The sequence below is a fragment of the Coenobita brevimanus genome, chromosome 53 (genome assembly GCF_032717465.1).
Source record: "Coenobita brevimanus isolate Jiangsu-jjx chromosome 53, ASM3271746v2, whole genome shotgun sequence".
Taxonomy (NCBI): Eukaryota; Metazoa; Arthropoda; class Malacostraca; order Decapoda; family Coenobitidae; genus Coenobita; species Coenobita brevimanus.
In genome coordinates this window covers 30,487,191-30,504,340 of record NC_137006.1, presented here as the reverse complement: position 1 = coordinate 30,504,340, position 17,150 = coordinate 30,487,191, and the positions used below count along the sequence as shown (strand labels likewise).

At 42.0% G+C, this 17,150-nt stretch overlaps 1 protein-coding gene across 1 annotated transcript in view; it reads left to right on the top strand.

Annotated features, from left to right (window-relative positions):
* The window catches only part of LOC145400787 (peroxisomal sarcosine oxidase-like), a 194,865-nt gene that overhangs the window by 82,544 nt on the left and 95,171 nt on the right, over positions 1-17,150 (top strand). Inside the window, exons 8-10 of the mRNA XM_080273224.1 lie at positions 2,419-2,584; positions 3,885-3,891; positions 10,625-10,871. Coding sequence (XP_080129350.1) covers positions 2,419-2,584; positions 3,885-3,891; positions 10,625-10,871 — 420 coding nt within the window. The remainder of the gene's footprint in view (positions 1-2,418; positions 2,585-3,884; positions 3,892-10,624; positions 10,872-17,150) is intronic.

The following is a 17,150-nucleotide window of genomic DNA, read 5'->3' as shown; positions in this document are numbered from 1 at the left end:
TTCCGAATGAGCGCCAGCTTCCAGTAAGAAGGAAAGGTGAGTGTTCGCAGGCAAAGACGAAAGACTTTACCTAGGCAAGGTGTCGGCACAGAAGCACCTCGGCACAGAAGCACCTCGGCACAGAAGCACCGTTTCTGAAAACAACAGGAAGTACCATCATTAGGTCCGTCCGCTTTGTGATTATTGAGGTCAATGAGGGGAGAAAATACATCCATTGATGAAATTTTAATAAAAAGCATAAAGATGTCAGAGGGAGAAGGAAATGGAGGGATAGCCTTAATTTTGAATCATCCAAAGTGGAACTGGAGGAGAAACTCTGTAGAAAAAAAAAACTGTTTCAGAACAATCAAAACTGAAAAAGGGGAGGGAAAGCGGATTAGGTAACCATATTTGAAAGGTATGGACGCAGATGGCAGTCATCAGGAAGAATCAGAGCTGTGGAGTTCAAAACATTTTGAGCAAATGAAATTGTTTTAGCAAGACAAAGAAAAGACTCACAATGTTGGGCAGAGACGTATGCTTATCAAGAGTCAGGGGTAAGTTGGCAACGGTACCTTTTGCAAGCCACCTCCTTGTTGTGGTGAACATTAGAACAAGCATGATCAAACTAAGTCTTGGGCCAAAGGGCTAGAAAAGGGAAATGCATTCTTTCATGCCCAAAGGATAACCTCTGTACTGCATAGGAAGCACAATCGGATGGCTCATGGCCATGGAAACAATGATCATCCTAGAGAGAGAGAAAAAAAAGTACTACTTGAGAGCGTCTGAACCCACAGCACGAAAATGCCACAGACGCCACTTCTTGGGAGGGTCCACAGGCTATGATGGCGTAAGAAGACAGGTTGCTAAGATAAGGGTATAATAGGAGGAGCACACAAGAGATAATGGAACTCTAGAGTGGTCAGGAAGTCCAGTAAGTTGCTGTACAATCTGCTCTAGATCATGAAGGATGCAAAAGATGTAAGCAACTTGTTTTTTTAGATGGTTTAGTGATTGAAGGCAGTAGTGAAAATCTGAACCACCTAAAAATGGAGATTTCAGAGAAGGGGGAAGAGGAAAGAATTTTTTCCATTTTAGAGGTAAGGTAATAAAAAATTTTGGTGCAGTCAGTTGAATTAGGAGATATCGTACGTAAACAGCACACATATTTAGTGAAAGAATAAGAGGAAAACCGAAGCCAGAGTGTAGGGAGATGTGGAGACTCTAGTTCATTAAAAGAAGAGCAAGTTAAGTTGTTATGAATGAATATATCTAATTCACTTCTGGCTTTGACAAGAGTATAAAATAAGTAGAGTCAGAGAAGGGTTTAGATCAGTTGACTCAAACATCCGAACCTCAGTGAGAAAAAGGATAGGTTTTAATAAGGAGAAGTGGTATTCAACACAAAGTAAACAAGAAGCGGTGCCAAGGCACTGCAAACCCGTCCCCGGCAGTCATTTTAGTGCTGACGTATAAGGACAACAGGATATCTAGTCAAAGACGTCACTTATCAGGTTTGAAGTAAATCGGGTGGAAATTGACGATTTTATGCTCAGTTGAAATTTTAGGCCCTGCCCACCTGACACTGACCCCACTACTGCTAAATGGGAGGTGACCCCATGATGTAATGAGGCATGTTATAGGATGCCGATTTGACAGATGCACCTTTAGGTTTTGGTTTCATGTCGATATGACGAATTTGAAAGTTTTTTTTTTTTTTTTTTTTTTTTTACATATTTTGGGTCTACAGTCTAGCCCTTGGCCCAATTTGGTCCAAAATTTAATCAGGTGATCAGGAGGTCATAGCAGATTCTCCCTGTAATTTTAGTGAAATTCGCACCAATATCTTTCGCGTAAAGTTGCTAGCAGACAGATAAACAGACAAAGAAATAGACAAACCGAGTGAAAACAATACCCGTCCCCGAGTCTCTCCAGTGGGGGGACAAGTAATTAGAGAAAAGGCTGCTGATGTTGCAGAAACAAAAGGAAAGAGTGTAAAATAAAGGCCCAAAGCCTCTCAGTTATCGCAGGGAGAGGGAAGGATGGCGGGGACATTTTTGGTACTCTCCCCCCCCCCTTCCCCGGACTCCAAGCCAGGGTGTTCATACGCTATTTTTCCAGTTCTGAAACAGAAATCAAGATGTGCAATGTGCAAGTGGTTTCGTGAGGACAGTTAAAAGGAAGTGTTTATGAGAGAGATTATAAAACAATTGGCTTCATACATATTGTGCCTTTATAGCTACGTAGAAAATGAAAAATAGTTCATATGCAAAAAAGTAATATAACAACCTTGAGATGGTTAGCTCCGTCATATCAAGATATCTGTTAAGAGTTCAACAGTAATTTGGAGATAGCATGACAGATTCAAAGGAAATCCTCGGATTGAAGTGTTACAAGAAATCTCACCTCCCCCCCTCTTTTTTTTTTTTTTTTTTCCAGTTACAGTACCATGGTGGGGTTGATGGTGGCCCAGACAACACCGACCAGGGCGACACACAGTCAGTGCTGGAGCGGACCAAGGCCTACGTGAAGAACCATGTGCCGGGCCTCATACCAGAGCCATTCGTAGATCACCACTGCTACTACACAGTACGTCACATGCACAGTATGCAAGAAACTCATTTGCCTATTTGACATCTTTTCTATTTTTCCTACTTGTAGGCGATTTAATTATGCATATATGGAATTTAAAAAATCTGTATTCAGATTAATCCCTTATTTATCAAAAAGAATATTCCATATTATTCTGCCTACCGCTAAAAGATCTCATTCATCTTAGGAGAGGCCTTTAGTTGTGAAAGTTAAAATGGAGACAATATTTAATTCCGTCAGTTCGAAGAGGCTCTCTTGTGCTGAGTAAAACCACGTGGGTAGAAGGATTACAATGAGAAGAGGTCCACGAACTGAAGTGTTTAATCACTTCACTGAAATGATGTCTTTATTATATTCAGACATGTACTAAGCTTAGGATAGAGATTTGAAAATAATGGTGTTATCATTGCCTTCTTCTATTCCTACAAAAGAAGAAGTCTTCCCTATGTCGAAGATAATCGTTCGCAGCAGGCAAGAATAAACTCAGCTAACAAATAATCATTTTTTATCAAGTGTAATCCATCCATATGCTACTGATCTATGCTATAGTCTGTATTAGCATTTTTCCCATTTTTAACCTATGACTATAGTAACATTTTTACCCTTTTCATCCTATGACTATTAACATTTTTCCACTTTTTAACCGATGACTGGTCGACATTTTCTTTTTGTCTAGTTCGTTCCATGTTCCTTGTGAAAAACATTTCTGTCATTCTCTGTTCCTCACATTGTTTTCTGGACTTTGGGTGAAACTGTTATAATGGATCTTCCTAGACACTGGAACATTAACACTGAGTGACCCACACCCCTCAGCCATAAGGGAACGTTCCACTGTCCTTCACTCTTATCTCTTTCTCTCTCTCTCTCTCTCTCCATCCAGGAGAAGTAATGCTAAACATCGAAACACCATCTAGTAACATGGTAACTTGGTAAGTCCTTGAATCTAGTGATATCATTTTTCGTACACTCCTTTACACTGAAGGTGATGGAATCTGTTTCACTTGATTTCTCCCTTTCCATCTTCCTTTAAGGACCTTCCCTCCCATCCCCCCATCGTATTTTGCATACCAGAAAAGCAGATACGTTCTGTTTATGTTCACAGATTATTATCGTCATCCTATTGTTGCTGTTGCAACCCTAGGTTCAATTCGACGTATATCAAGTGAACTGCAAGAAACTTGCCACCTATGCCGGTCGCTTTCTAAGGTCTTTTGTTGAACTTATGTTAACGGATTAACTATGTTCGGATACTACAGTGCATGAAATGAATGTGTTGTGGTGTGGATGACTCCATTGCAGTGTGGCCATTGCAGATTGCTTGTGAGTTATAATTTCTGTTGGTACTGTAACGGGAAAAAGTCACAGTCTACAGAGGTGCAGTGATGCCTTTCTGGGTAAGGTAGATTCTGAGGAGTGTATGTCCGGTGGTCGTTCGACAGGTAGCCACCAGGTATTGTAGGTCGTTCGACCTGCAGTACCAAAGATCAGTATCACCACAAATGCGGGGGGGGGGGGAGGTAAGACATAACTTTTAACTGAAGCACTTGGCATGTCTACTGTGCATCTTTCGCTTTACATGCAATTGTAGAAGGTAGCCTAATAGGAGTAACAGCTGGTTCTTGAGAATGAGAAATATGTCATTATGTTTTTGCAATATGCAAATCAGACCTAAGAGAATTCCCTATTTATGTATAAAAATGAATCCTTCTTGAAAACCCAGAGATGAGAGGGGTACTGAAGAGAATATACTCATAGTATGTCTCAAATCTACCTGAGATGTTCGCTGCTCGTGAGGACTCTGCTCAGCAATGGCATTCCTTAAAGTGTAATACTCATGGGGTAGCTGACGAAGGCGCTGGATATGGCCGAAGATTAAGAAAAGGTTAAAACTGACCAGAGACTCTGATTACAAATGATGAGTGTCATGCTGCCAAACTGGAGGAGAAATCAAAAGCAGCACATAATTCTGTATCATCGGGCAAAAGCTTCCCTAAGAAGGGACGAGGAGAGATTTGTTAGAGGAATCACTGAGGAGGCAGAGGGTCGCTTTCATCCAAATGCCCTCAGACCTGCCTTTCAAGCCTGGAATAAACTGTTCCAAGTCCTCCTCCCACACTGACTCTGCTTGAATGTCATGTGGAGGTCTCACGCCAAAAGAAGGCAAGTAGCGGATCGTTGGTCCAAGTACTTTACGTTCGGCTAGCTTCACACGAGCGGTTTTTTCCTGCGCGGTTTTCCCGTGTGGTTTAGAAATCAATGAAGTTCAATGAGGCCCTTCACACGCTGCCCGCGCGGCTTAATTCCCGCGCGGCAATGATTTACCAGCCGCGCGCACTGCCAACCCGCGCGGCGGCAGGCGGTTTGGAATACTCTAGAAGTCTATGGAGCCCTTCAGATGGGCGGTGTTTCCCCGAGCGGCAGTCGTGGTTTATTTGTGGCAGAGGTGGTGTGCTGCTCTTCTGCAAATAAAGTTACTGTGCTACATATTACTTTTTCATTTACCTTACACTTACACTTACCTCACAATCAGTGCAACAGCTTCTTCAGGAGAAATGGATGATCTCATAACTGTGTCTTGCCTTATAATACCATCTTTCAGTTTGCTCACAAGTTCTTCAAATGTAGGAGATGACATGCGAAAATAATTAAAGAACTTTTCTTCATCGTCTTTCAGCTCAGAATATATCTTGTAGAATGCTCCTTGAAGGAGCCTAGAGCTGTTTATTGGGTGGGTCCACCATTTACGTTGTCTCTTCTTTTTTAACACCTTGTTCATTAAGTACACATAAATCACTCTCTTCTTTACGTCCTCCATCTCGAGCAAACACCGACAAACTGAGAGGTATTCTGTGCACTGCTGCATACGAACCGCGCGGGAAAAAACCGCTCGTGTGAAGACATGCCTCTTGTACACCCACCCGCGCGGCCATACTATCGGGCGGGAAAAAACCGCTCGTGTGAAGCGAGCCTAAGTGGCTGCATTTCATTTGGGCGCAAAATCCAAGTTCCTGCTGTTTCATTAATTTTGACAGCTAACATATTGTTTCTAACCAAACCTCACCTAAACTAATCTAACCTAACCTAACTTAACCTAAACTACCCTAACCTAACCTAACCTAACTTAACCTATCCAAACCTAATCTAACCTAACCTAACCTATCCCAACTTAACCAATCCTAACCTAACCTATCCCAGCTTAACCTATCCTAACCTAACCTTACCTATCCTATCCTAACCAAACCTAACCTAACCTAAATTAGGTTAGGTTCGATTAGTTTATCTTTGGTTTGGTTAGCAACGATATGTTGGTGCCCAAATGAAGCGGTATACTGACACCCCAACGAAATAACAGATAACTGGATTTTGAGCACCTTTGTGTGTCAGTTCCCCAGTGGAGTGGCTTCCACTGGGTGATATGCAACTACAAGCTACCATCCCACCAATCGGCAGTACCGTGCCTTCTCTAATTAAAATCAGGAAGGAAGTGGTTAAAGTGAAAGGTTGTGAAGCAACCGATTTATGTGGCATCTCTGTGGAACTTATACCCTGGAATATATGCAGTCTTGGAAGCTGTTTGTGGTACTGGTATCACTCCTTTCTACTGGACAAGGCGTTTGTCATTCCTGTCGAGAGAAGGAAGGGAATACAATACGACTGCAATAACTAATATCTGTATGGTGTTACAGTGCTCAGTGTGAATCCAAAGTTTCAGAGGCCTTTGAACTAAATAATCGCAACAAAAACGGCTACTGTTAACCACAGTATAGAACCTTGATTTTTTGTGGACAGCTGATGTGAGGTTCGAGAAAGACTGCTAATAGTCTATATCGACCTGATGAAGGTGTTTGATACAGTAAACTGGGAGACACTATGGAAATACTTGGATCTCCGTTGAGATAGGAATTTTGCAGCTAATGTCTGGAGAGAACGGTCTGGAGTATTATAGAATGTATCTTTGTTCCACATTGTTCAGTACATGCATGGACCTGATACTGGCCCATCATTGGATCGAAGTCACTGTGAGGCATCTACTGGCAGCTTAATGAGAACCGGGTTTGACGTTGCTGACGATGCATTTACCTAGTGGAAACTCGTGTATACTGTCCAGATACTTCACAGTGAGGTGAAGCCATTGAAACTGTATGTCTGTTGGTTCGAGACAGTGGTCCAGTAATTTGATTGTTTGTTGAATGACGTAGCACATTGAAGTTTTGGAGAGATTTATTTATATTGGCAATGATATCCATTACAATGGATGGTCTAGGTCAGATGATGAGATTACCTATGATATTGGCCTGGTCTGTAGCGTTATGGAATATCGAGTACTCGTTTCAAATGTTTGGCAAAGTTGATATTTATGCAGAAGGACAAAGATTCCCATCTTCAAGGAATTGGTGGTCCTTGCTTTTTTTTTTTTTTTTTTTAAGTCCGACTTCAACATTAAAAACTGCTTTAGAGCAGTCAATCATTTCATTTGGAAGGTCGTGGGATACTAATACCATGACTGAGTGCATAATGAGCTAATGCTCGATGAGACTGTTTTCTTTTTAATACGTGAATACCAACCCATGGTTGTATAGGCACGTGACGTATCGCCCAGAGGATGATTCTGCTCATGAAGTAGTATCCGAAAGTGATTACTAGGAATGGAGAAGCCCAAGAGGAAAAATGCGTGATTTACGGCTGGAGCAAGTCAACCGAGTCTACTGGGATATAGAGAAAATTGCTGCCTTCAGCTTTGCATGAAGGAACCTTCTTGAGTGACGCCAGAATGCATATGAGGCTATTGCTGCCGTGGTGCTCAGCGTACTGATGTCATTCTTCAGGTGCATTAGAACTCTGATGGGTGGGTCCGTTATGGAAGTGCTTTTGAGGACATCCTACAGTTGGCTAACTAGTATGCTAAATAGTAAGAACTGGCCACAAACAATATGTGCCTTTAGAATGACACGTCTTTCTACCTGCAACGAAGCCGAAGGGTCTATAAGTAGTATACCTGGGATATTTTTTTTATCTTCTCCTTAAATGAAAGTTCAAACATCTGCTCTTGGAGAGCCATGAGCGAATTTCTTATGAAACACAAAGTTGCTCAGTTTGAAATCTGAGTTGATTTAATTTGTCAGCTGTGGTGATTTTCAGTTTCAGCTATCAGGGGTCTTTTTAGGGACTTTCTTATGAAATACACTGTTGCTCCTCTGAAAATTTTGAGTTAATCTGACATTTTATCCGTTGCATCAGCTGTTGCATCAGTGATTATTTGACAGTTATCAATTTTGGCCATAAGGAGGCAATTAAATAAATTAATTTCACATATTCTATGAGTTTCAAAGAGAAAAACTTTAAAAAACTGTCTGCAATAGTTTCACCGCAGGTCTATGAAGAGAGTCTCTTCTTGTTTGAGGGACTGTCTCTGTGGAAGACATCATGCATTTTTAAAAATTGCATCCTACAGATAAGAAGTTTGTAAGTATCCCACTTGTTAGTTTAGGCTTCATTACCTAATGAAGACAACCATAACTAAACACCATATTAAATTTCGCATATGCCCCCCAAAAGGGATATATAGAAATTTTAAAAAGCGAAACACTTTTATAGCCGGTATGCGAATTTGAATAGGATGGTAAAGTGGGGGATTTGGAGGTCATAGTAAGATTATGAAATTAAGGTTGCTAAAGAACTGACAGAAAACACGTAGGGTTTATTTCAGATGTACCGTACGAAAAATAAAGATAGGACCTCTTCAAACAGAATCAGGTAACATTACCAGTGAAGGTAACGAAATGTGCTGTATCCTGAAAATTGTTTTGTATCAGTATTTACCGAGGAAAATTTATACTTGATCCCTACAGCAGCGGATATTTCCGATCGTATTACGGACAATGGTAAAATAATAATTAGTTTGGAGGAAGTTTTGAGAGAAGTTAATAACCTAAAACCACAAAAATCTCTAGGTCTGGACGATGCCTATGCATAGATTGTAAAGGAGACCAAGAAAGAATTTCCAGTGTTATTAAATAATTCCCTAAACTATGGATAAGTTCAAGAGGTGCAGAAGGCAGCGAACGTAGAACCCATTTTTAAGAAAAGTAATAAATCAGTTGCTCAGATTTATCGTCCGATTAGTCTAACAGCAATAATAGGAAGACTGCTAGAGTGAATTATCGCAAATAAAATCAGAGGGCACTTAGAAAGATTTAATCTCATAAATGAGAGCCCGCACAGATTCATGAAGGACGATCCTGCCGCTCAGACTCGTAATAATTTTTCTCGGAGGTCGATGAGGCGGTGGATAGCGATAGCACATACGATATTGCTTATCTGGACAGGTAAAACTTTTGCTAGGGCGCAGCAAAGAAAGATTAGATAGGAAGTTTCGAGTACATGGCATAGACGGCAATATCAAAGAATAGACAGAACCCTGGTTCAAGGGATAATTGCCGAGAGTTTTCACAGATGAATTGGTAATTAGAGGTGTACTTTAGGGATCAGTACTTGATGCTTTTTTATAATATATATATATATATATATACGGGCCAAAAAAGCACCCCCTCTTCAAAATCCTGGTTCCCACTGCCCTCTTAACTTAGCCGACATTGCCATTTCAGGCACGATGCGCTAATTTCGTTTTCAGACCATTATGGTTTCCTTGCAACAGCAATATAGTAATCTGGACAACACAAATAACTTCAATGAACTATATATATGCTGTAAATGGCTGTAGTTTAAAGCATGTAAATTTGTTACTTGTAATAGGGAAATGTTTCATCATGGTACGTGGGGATGCCCATCATCCACTCACTCGATGTAATGCTGCTTTTACATAACTCTACTCTGAGTAACAAGCCTAATGGTTTCCTTTAACCCTGATAACCAATTACAGCTCTAGGTGGTAACTATATAACCCAATAACAGGGTGCCCCTGTTAACAAGGTGGTGATGCAAATGAGGCGTCCACCCAGGAACCAAACCTCCACACTCCTCCCTGCACCTCACTGTGGTGGGGAGCTGTTTGACCCACGGGAACAACGGTTCACTCCACGTACAGCGTGAGATGATCCTGCAGAGGTGCTTGCTTGGCAGTGGCTGGAGAGTCTGCTCGGCCAGACAGACCGAGATTACTCTATTACTACTTCTAATCACATTTTTTTCTATATGGTCACAATATACCTGACAAAAACATCATAATACTCACAAAGTTTAACATATCTTTATTATTAATTTTCATTGTCCCCGTACTTACTGACAACATTGTAATGGAGGCAAACTTATTTATTTTTTTGCTTAATGGCCATCGCCTGCAATGAGGAGTATTAGGCCAGATATTTTAGTAGCTCAGTAGAAGAACACAACACTCCCCCACTGCTGTAAGACAGCCAATCTATGGGGCCAAGTGTGGAGGGAGCATGTGGTAGAATGCTCTGACATCGGCTAGACGCACCTCCTTCCCCCTGACGAATAAGACTGGTCATATTGCCTCACCGTGGTTGGTAGCCCGCAGCTGGTCATAGAGGTTGGAGTAGATTGTGGCTCCGAGCTGGTACGACCAGGTGTGGGCACTGAGGGTCAGGAAGTGTCGGTCCATGATGGGAGGGTGGGACGAATTGCCCTCCACTGCTGGAGAAGGGGAGGACTCATTGACCTCCTCGGCCGAGGAGCTGGTCGACACATCCTAGGCTATGGAGGCAGTGTCAGAAGAGTTCTGTCCCTCAGTCTCTGATGGTGGATGGTGTCTGTGCCGGGGTCTGTGTCATGTTCATTTCTGGAGCTGGGTCAGTGAACGGAGTCGCATTTTTCCTGTTGAGTGGGGCCTCCAGCCGCAGCCTCTTCCACGGTGTTGTGTGGGGACTGGTAGGCTGTGGCGGCCGGGCCCGATGTTCCCCTCAGAGAGGGGCAGAATATACATCATGGGCAAAGCACTCGGGGATAATAAGGTGAGGCAGCCTGTTCTCCTCAAAGATCTTGGGGAGGAGAACACATAAAGCTCCCTTATTACTGCCACAAAAAGCCTTCATCATCACGATGCACATTTCAACAGTGGTGTTTATCTCCTTAGAACTCGTAGGATCCCTGACCTGGCGTCCCCAAGCTGTGAGTCATCGCTGTGTATGGGTAGAACCCTGCATGGCCACACCCTCTGGCCCAGTAATGTCCCGAGCCTCAGGACCCTTAGGAGTCCCAAAGAGATTAAACTCCACCATCTCTCCATCCCCAAGGGAGCATTGGAGGGGCCGTGGGTTTGGTTTAACAATGGCCTGGAGGTGCACAAAAACAACACCAGTATTCTGGTGCTTGATGAATCCGTACCCCACCCTAATATTAAACCAAACCATAGTCCCTCTGATCTTCTGGGCCGCTGGAGACTGGTCTGTTAGATGAAGCCCCCCTCAACGGGTCGCAGGCAATAGCAGGAGATGTGTCTCCCCCAGCTGTCGGTCATCCTCTCTCTCTCTCTCTCTCTATCCTCCAGAAGTGAACTCGAGTCAGCAAACACATATATGCTCCCTCTCTGAGCACTTGAGGGTAACTGGAGACAGCATGATGGGAGAACTTAGGAGAGACAGTGATGTAATATTTGTATCAAGAACTGAAACCAGTCAGTTTCAGATACTTGCACAAAAACCCAGAAAGCAGAAATACTCCTAGATCTCCCACTGCACTGCTCATTTCCATCATGACACTATACAGGCAGGGATAGAAGTCTGCCAACAATTACACTGTATCTATGTCACAACTAAGGAATGTCTGTCAAATTCCTGCTTAACACAATAAAATATGAGCATCATCTCTGTGCAGAGAAATATACAAGCCCTCCCTCAAGAATAAAGTGACATAATATCCACAAGAATTAAGTGAGAAGTGTATGGAAACAAGTAAGTGAATTTATGTTGTAAACTGTACATAACATTGTAAAAGGTTGTCCTGTGACTGTGGAACTGCTTGAGATTTAGACTATCAACTTGAAACAATTTCTGCCCTACCAAAATGATAGTATTTACAGGAGGTACCATGTTTCTCCATGGGCACAGGAACATTCAGATTAACCCTTTGGCAGGGTGTTTTATAAGCCAGGTCATGGGTGCGGCAAATTTGGATGAAATTGGATGTTCTCACTAGCTATTTTGATCCACTTATGCTTAACCAAATATATTTATATATTAGCCACAAAAACTTAAATTTTTCCACTAAATAATGAAACATACTGTAGGACTGTTGGTTGTCCAGGGCCGGAGGGAAAACGAGTTGAACAGGAAGTGTATTTTGCTGTAAATGAGTGTGGGTCACCCAGGCAGGCACAACGCAGTATTGCAAGTGGCAACCACACTGTGCGGGACGCAGTTTGGGAGGTGATTTCCGTGCTTTATAACAGTCAAAACTAATTATTCACAGTTGTTCAATTTAAGGACACTTGTTCCACTGTTCTGTGGTGTGGACTTAATCTACAAGTGCAAAATCACAAGTGCTACACTCAGCGCTGAATGTGCTATGTCCATAACATTAACTGGGGTGACATCAGAACGTTTTCCTAATAGGTCTGCACATCCTCATTAACTCGCGCCATCCCCCCAACGTACGATGCACGTCCCAACTTTTTTTCAAGCTCAGTCCCCTTGATGTACAGCATACGTTTTGCAATTGCAAGGTCCACCGTTTGCACATTTGTCATATTTCGTATGTGATTTTTGGTGCGTAGACGCATGACACCTTCCTCTACCCAATGCCAGGCGGGGAAATGTCTTACTCCTCGTTTTCACCCCCTCCACCCCCACACACCATTGTCTCGGCAACTCAACTGTTACCAGTGACCTGGCCAGTAAAGATATATTGTGCCTCCATACGAAATTCAAGGCAAAAGTGATTCTCCAATCAATGACAATGTGGAGGACAAAGTTTACATGGCATTAGAGGAACAAACGATGAGAAGTGATGAGCAGGTAATGTTGCCAAAAGGTGGGGTTTGGTGTGTGAAACAATGCTTACATTGCCTATATTACTCTGTGAGAACTAATATACTCTTGTACTGCATAGAAATTCATACCAAATAAAAAATAAATATCGTTTATGAGTGGTTTGGAATAATTACCCCTCCCACAGAACTTGTTTTCTCAGGAGCCAGATGCCATTGAAAACTTAGCCAGGTGAGGGTACTCTTACCTGTAGCAATATTTAAAATCTCAGGTGAGCGATTTCTTTATGAATTTTCGATGTAAAAAGCGGAGGTTTGAGCCAAAAGAAAAGAAAAAGAGAAAAGTTGTCAGGTTTTGGGGGTGGGTTGGGTAATAAAGCGGTCGGTACGGGGCCGGTTAAATATATCATTTATTACTACAAAGTCACTTACAATGTATATATTTATGCAGAGTGGTCAAGTGAGGGGAAAAAGTATAGCACCTGACCACTAAAAATAGTCACATATATTTACTTATTTTTCACTTATTACTAATGATGAAATTCACAGAGTACTTGTAATTGACCTTATAAAACTATATCAGCCCAGAATAATTTCGTAAAGAGCATCACTTTCAGTATCTTTGGTGTAGAGTGCACTGCAATGTCACTCACCATTGTCTCCATATTCACTGTTACACTCATTACTTATTTCGTACATAAAAAATCCGGATATTTACACATGCATACAGTCTTTTCCGACTCACAGAGGCATTCGTATTTTTTTTTTTAATGTGTCCGACTCTGAGCATATGCTTCACAGCCTGCACTCAAGGCCCAGTACTCCTACATACCGTGCATCTCTACATGTCACCACTTCGGCATTAACACCCACCATCCATATTGAATATGCTAGGGCTGTCTCGCTGTCTCATACAGGTCTGGTGTATCGATATTAACAGGGGCATTTTTACGACATGTCGGCTGGTCTTCTGGTTGATCGGTAAAGTCTGCTTTTATTAAATTCAAATCCTTAAACTGTTCCCTGCCCCAGCGGGGATTTGAACCTGGGTCCGGTAGGACTGCAGGCCACCTCTCTACCGATTGAGCCACCGCTTCCCCCATACAGGGGCCAACATCGCACTTGGACACATAGCCACAGAAACCCCAATTTTGTCTTTTTTTTCCTCCTTATTTCCACGGCCTCCCCATTGGAATCTCTTGTCAGAGATATAACTGGGTGGTAGGTGGAGCCACTTGGGTAGCTAGGCACGTTTCCTGCCCAGTTGGGCAGTGGGAGACGCGAGTTAGTTGAGAGAAACAGGACAACATCCTCTGGTTCCATTGGTGAAAGAGATGTATACATATTGTAACACTGAAATGAGTACGCTGTTTGGTGAAGCAAGACAGCTTGATATTAAAGCTGGGCTTCATCAGGGATAAGATTTGGGTTCGATTTTTTACCATGGATACAGATGTGCTGAATGAGGCAGTTAAGCATGAGAAACTAAGAGGAATTTTGTACATAAATGATCATATGACGATGACCAAAAAGGAAGGGGCTCAACACTGTTGCTTTAACAGTTGTTTTAACCCAGTCAGGTAAACAGTTGCTTTTAGGGGTTTGCTTAGTTCCATCCTGGATGCAAGGGACCACCACGTGTAGCTTCCTAATTAGCGGCACTTTTCAATGTCGAATTATGGAATAACAACGAAGTCTGGGACTGGGTGGATTGAGGGTAAATATAAATGAAGTGATAGCTAACACCAGAGGGGATGGAAAGACAATTATTTTTGTAGTGAATGAAAGGGGTCACCAGTTAGTGCAGACAGATGAGTATATGAATTTGGGATTCATAACGGTAAATGTTAGGTTTCAGAGGCTGATCTTGAAGGAAGAGTTAAAGCAGCTTAGGCTAAACGGATAGAAGTAAGTGCAGTAATCTGTAAGAGCAAGAGTAATGAAAAGTCAAGAATGAAAGTGTAACAGACTGTGACACCAACAATGCAACTGTATGGAGTGAAAGTGCAAAACAAAGAAAAAATTATATGGAACAGAACTGTAGGAACTAAGAAAAAAAAAATGATCAGAAAGAAGGAACAGAAATGAGAATGATTACTTGGATCAAGTGAGTTTCTCTGTGAGAACAGCTACGAAGTGAGGCTAGTGAAAACAGAGCAAGAGTTCTTTGCTGACATTGAGTATGCACGGAGAGGTAGATTTACATTATTTGAACCTGTTGTGTGGAAGAAAAAAGGGGATATACTCGTTGTGAGCAAGACATGGAATGAATCAATGGAGGAATAAGGTCGCGGAAGAGACAATAGACAAGGTGGAGATGGAATAAACGCGAACTTGAGTAAGTTCTGACTGAGAGAAGGGGATGCAGTGGACAGGACTTCCGGCTGATGACATATCAAAATGGCCAATCCCGAATGGGGATATGAGAGTGAAGAAGAAAAAGAGAGAAGTACTCCTAAGTTTTGTGCCTTCTGCGTTCCGCCCAGCTGCTTGATCATAAAACTACCGGGATATGTAATGTATTTGAAGAAGATAGGCAAGCCTCCACAGGTTAAAACAGTCATCAACAGATGTAATCATTTGTTACCATAAATATAAAGAGGTCTCCTCTGCAAGTGATGCGCTGGGAAGCAGTACACAAGTAAAATGAATGTTGTACCATACCCATTCAGTACACTGTAATAGGACCTCCAGCACTTCCTGAGTTGATGGATGCTGTTAGCTGCCATAACTTTGCCCTGGGGGAAAACATGTGCACAGACCAATTGCAGTTCATTCAAGGTTAATCTACATTGTTCCAATTAGTAGCACTTCTCAGCCTCCGTTGAGTGTCATAACGCTCTGACGTAGTCAAATATTAAACAAGAACATTGACTTGGGGAGGAAGAAGAGGGGGGAAAGAGAGGTCAGATGAAGAGGGCTTATGTTTAATTGATAAACTTTGCAATTCATATTCTTGTCACTCTCATATATAATTACCCGTCCCCGCCTTGGAGGGGCTTAGGGACAGGTATTTTCACTCGGTTTGCCTGTCTGTCTGTTAACAACTTTACGCGAAAACTATTGGTGCAGTTTTGATCAAGCCATGACCTGATCACCTGATTAAATTCTGGGCCAAGCTTGGCCGAGGCCCAGGCTGTAGGCCCAAAAAATGAAAAAACAAACAAAAAATCCATCCATCCATCATCCAGTCCTACGTTGCCCCATGAGGAGCGTAGGAGCCCGGGGCTAGGCAAGTTGGTCTTGACATTTAAGATGAGAGTGACCAGCCTCACTCATCCCTGAGTGGCATTACTTGAATAATAAACCCCAGCCACCCCTTGGATATAAACCTTCACCGGCTTAATCCGATTGGAGTGCCGTAATTACCCACTGAACCACCAGCCGCCAAAATTTGGCTATATGGTTACCACCCAGCGTGGTAAATGGTTTCCTGGTGTACAGGAAATCATTTCGCATGTCATTCAGTGTAGAGTCACCCACAGGCAGAGGTAAGAGGGAAGAATGAAGGAAAGAACGACAGAAGAGGGAGTGTAAAGTCACCTGTAGGCAGAAGGACGAGAAAAATGAAAGACGAGGATGGAAGGAAAGAAGAGAAATGTAAACAAAAATCGTTTTTTCGCCATAACTCCGTTCAAATCTGTCATATCGACATGAAACTAAAACCAAAAGTTGCATCTCTCAAATCTGCATCCTATAACATGTCTCATTACATCAGGGGGGTGACCCCTTAGATAGCGGTAAGGGGGTCACTGTCAGGTGGGTCTGGCCTAAAATTTCAAATGGACATAAAATCGTCAATTTTCACCCGATTTACTCCGAATTTGATATGTGACATCTTTGACTAGGTATCGTGTTGTTCATACGTCAACACAAAAATGACTGCCGGGGACGAGCGTTCTGTGGCTTAGCACCGCTTCTTGTTATGCTTTTCTTTTTTTCCTTTTCAAAATCAAAACATGGCAGTTATGTATTTTTCCTGTTGATATATATTATCAAAACTTTAATCCACATTGGCAATGTTCCACACCAACATATTCCTAACCAGACAGGAGACATCTTTTTATAACGCGTGGTTGAAAGTTTTGTCCAATTCATTTCCATGTCAAGCATATCAGAGGAAAACTATCTTAGCTATTTACAGCTGAGAGTTTTCCAAATCTGTCAGTCTTGTAGCTGATTCGTTCCATAAATAAGAACCGTATGCTTCATAAGTCGTCAAAAATACAATGATTTCTGAGTCCCTAAGAAAATACAGTATTAATTAAAATAAGGGGAAAAAGAGGTGTGTGGTTATCATATGGACATTTGTCTTCTTAGTGGAATTGGAAAAGTATACGGCATGATATTTATTGACAGAGTTAGGTAAATAACAGAAAATTTAGATGGAGAAAAACAGGGAGGTTTTAGGAAGGGAAAAAGGTTGTGTAAATCAGATATTCATTCTTAGGTCTATGGTGGAAGAGTTTCTAGAGAAGGGAAAGGTTGTATGCGGCTTTCATGGATTTGCGGTTGTGTAGATCAGATATTAATTCTTAGGTCTATGGTGGAAAAGATTCTAGAGAGAGGAGAGAAGTTGTATGCGACCTTCATGGATTTGGAGAAAGCATATGACAGGGTGAACGGACAACGAATGTGGAAAGTATTAAGAATATGTGGAGTAAATGGAAAGTTG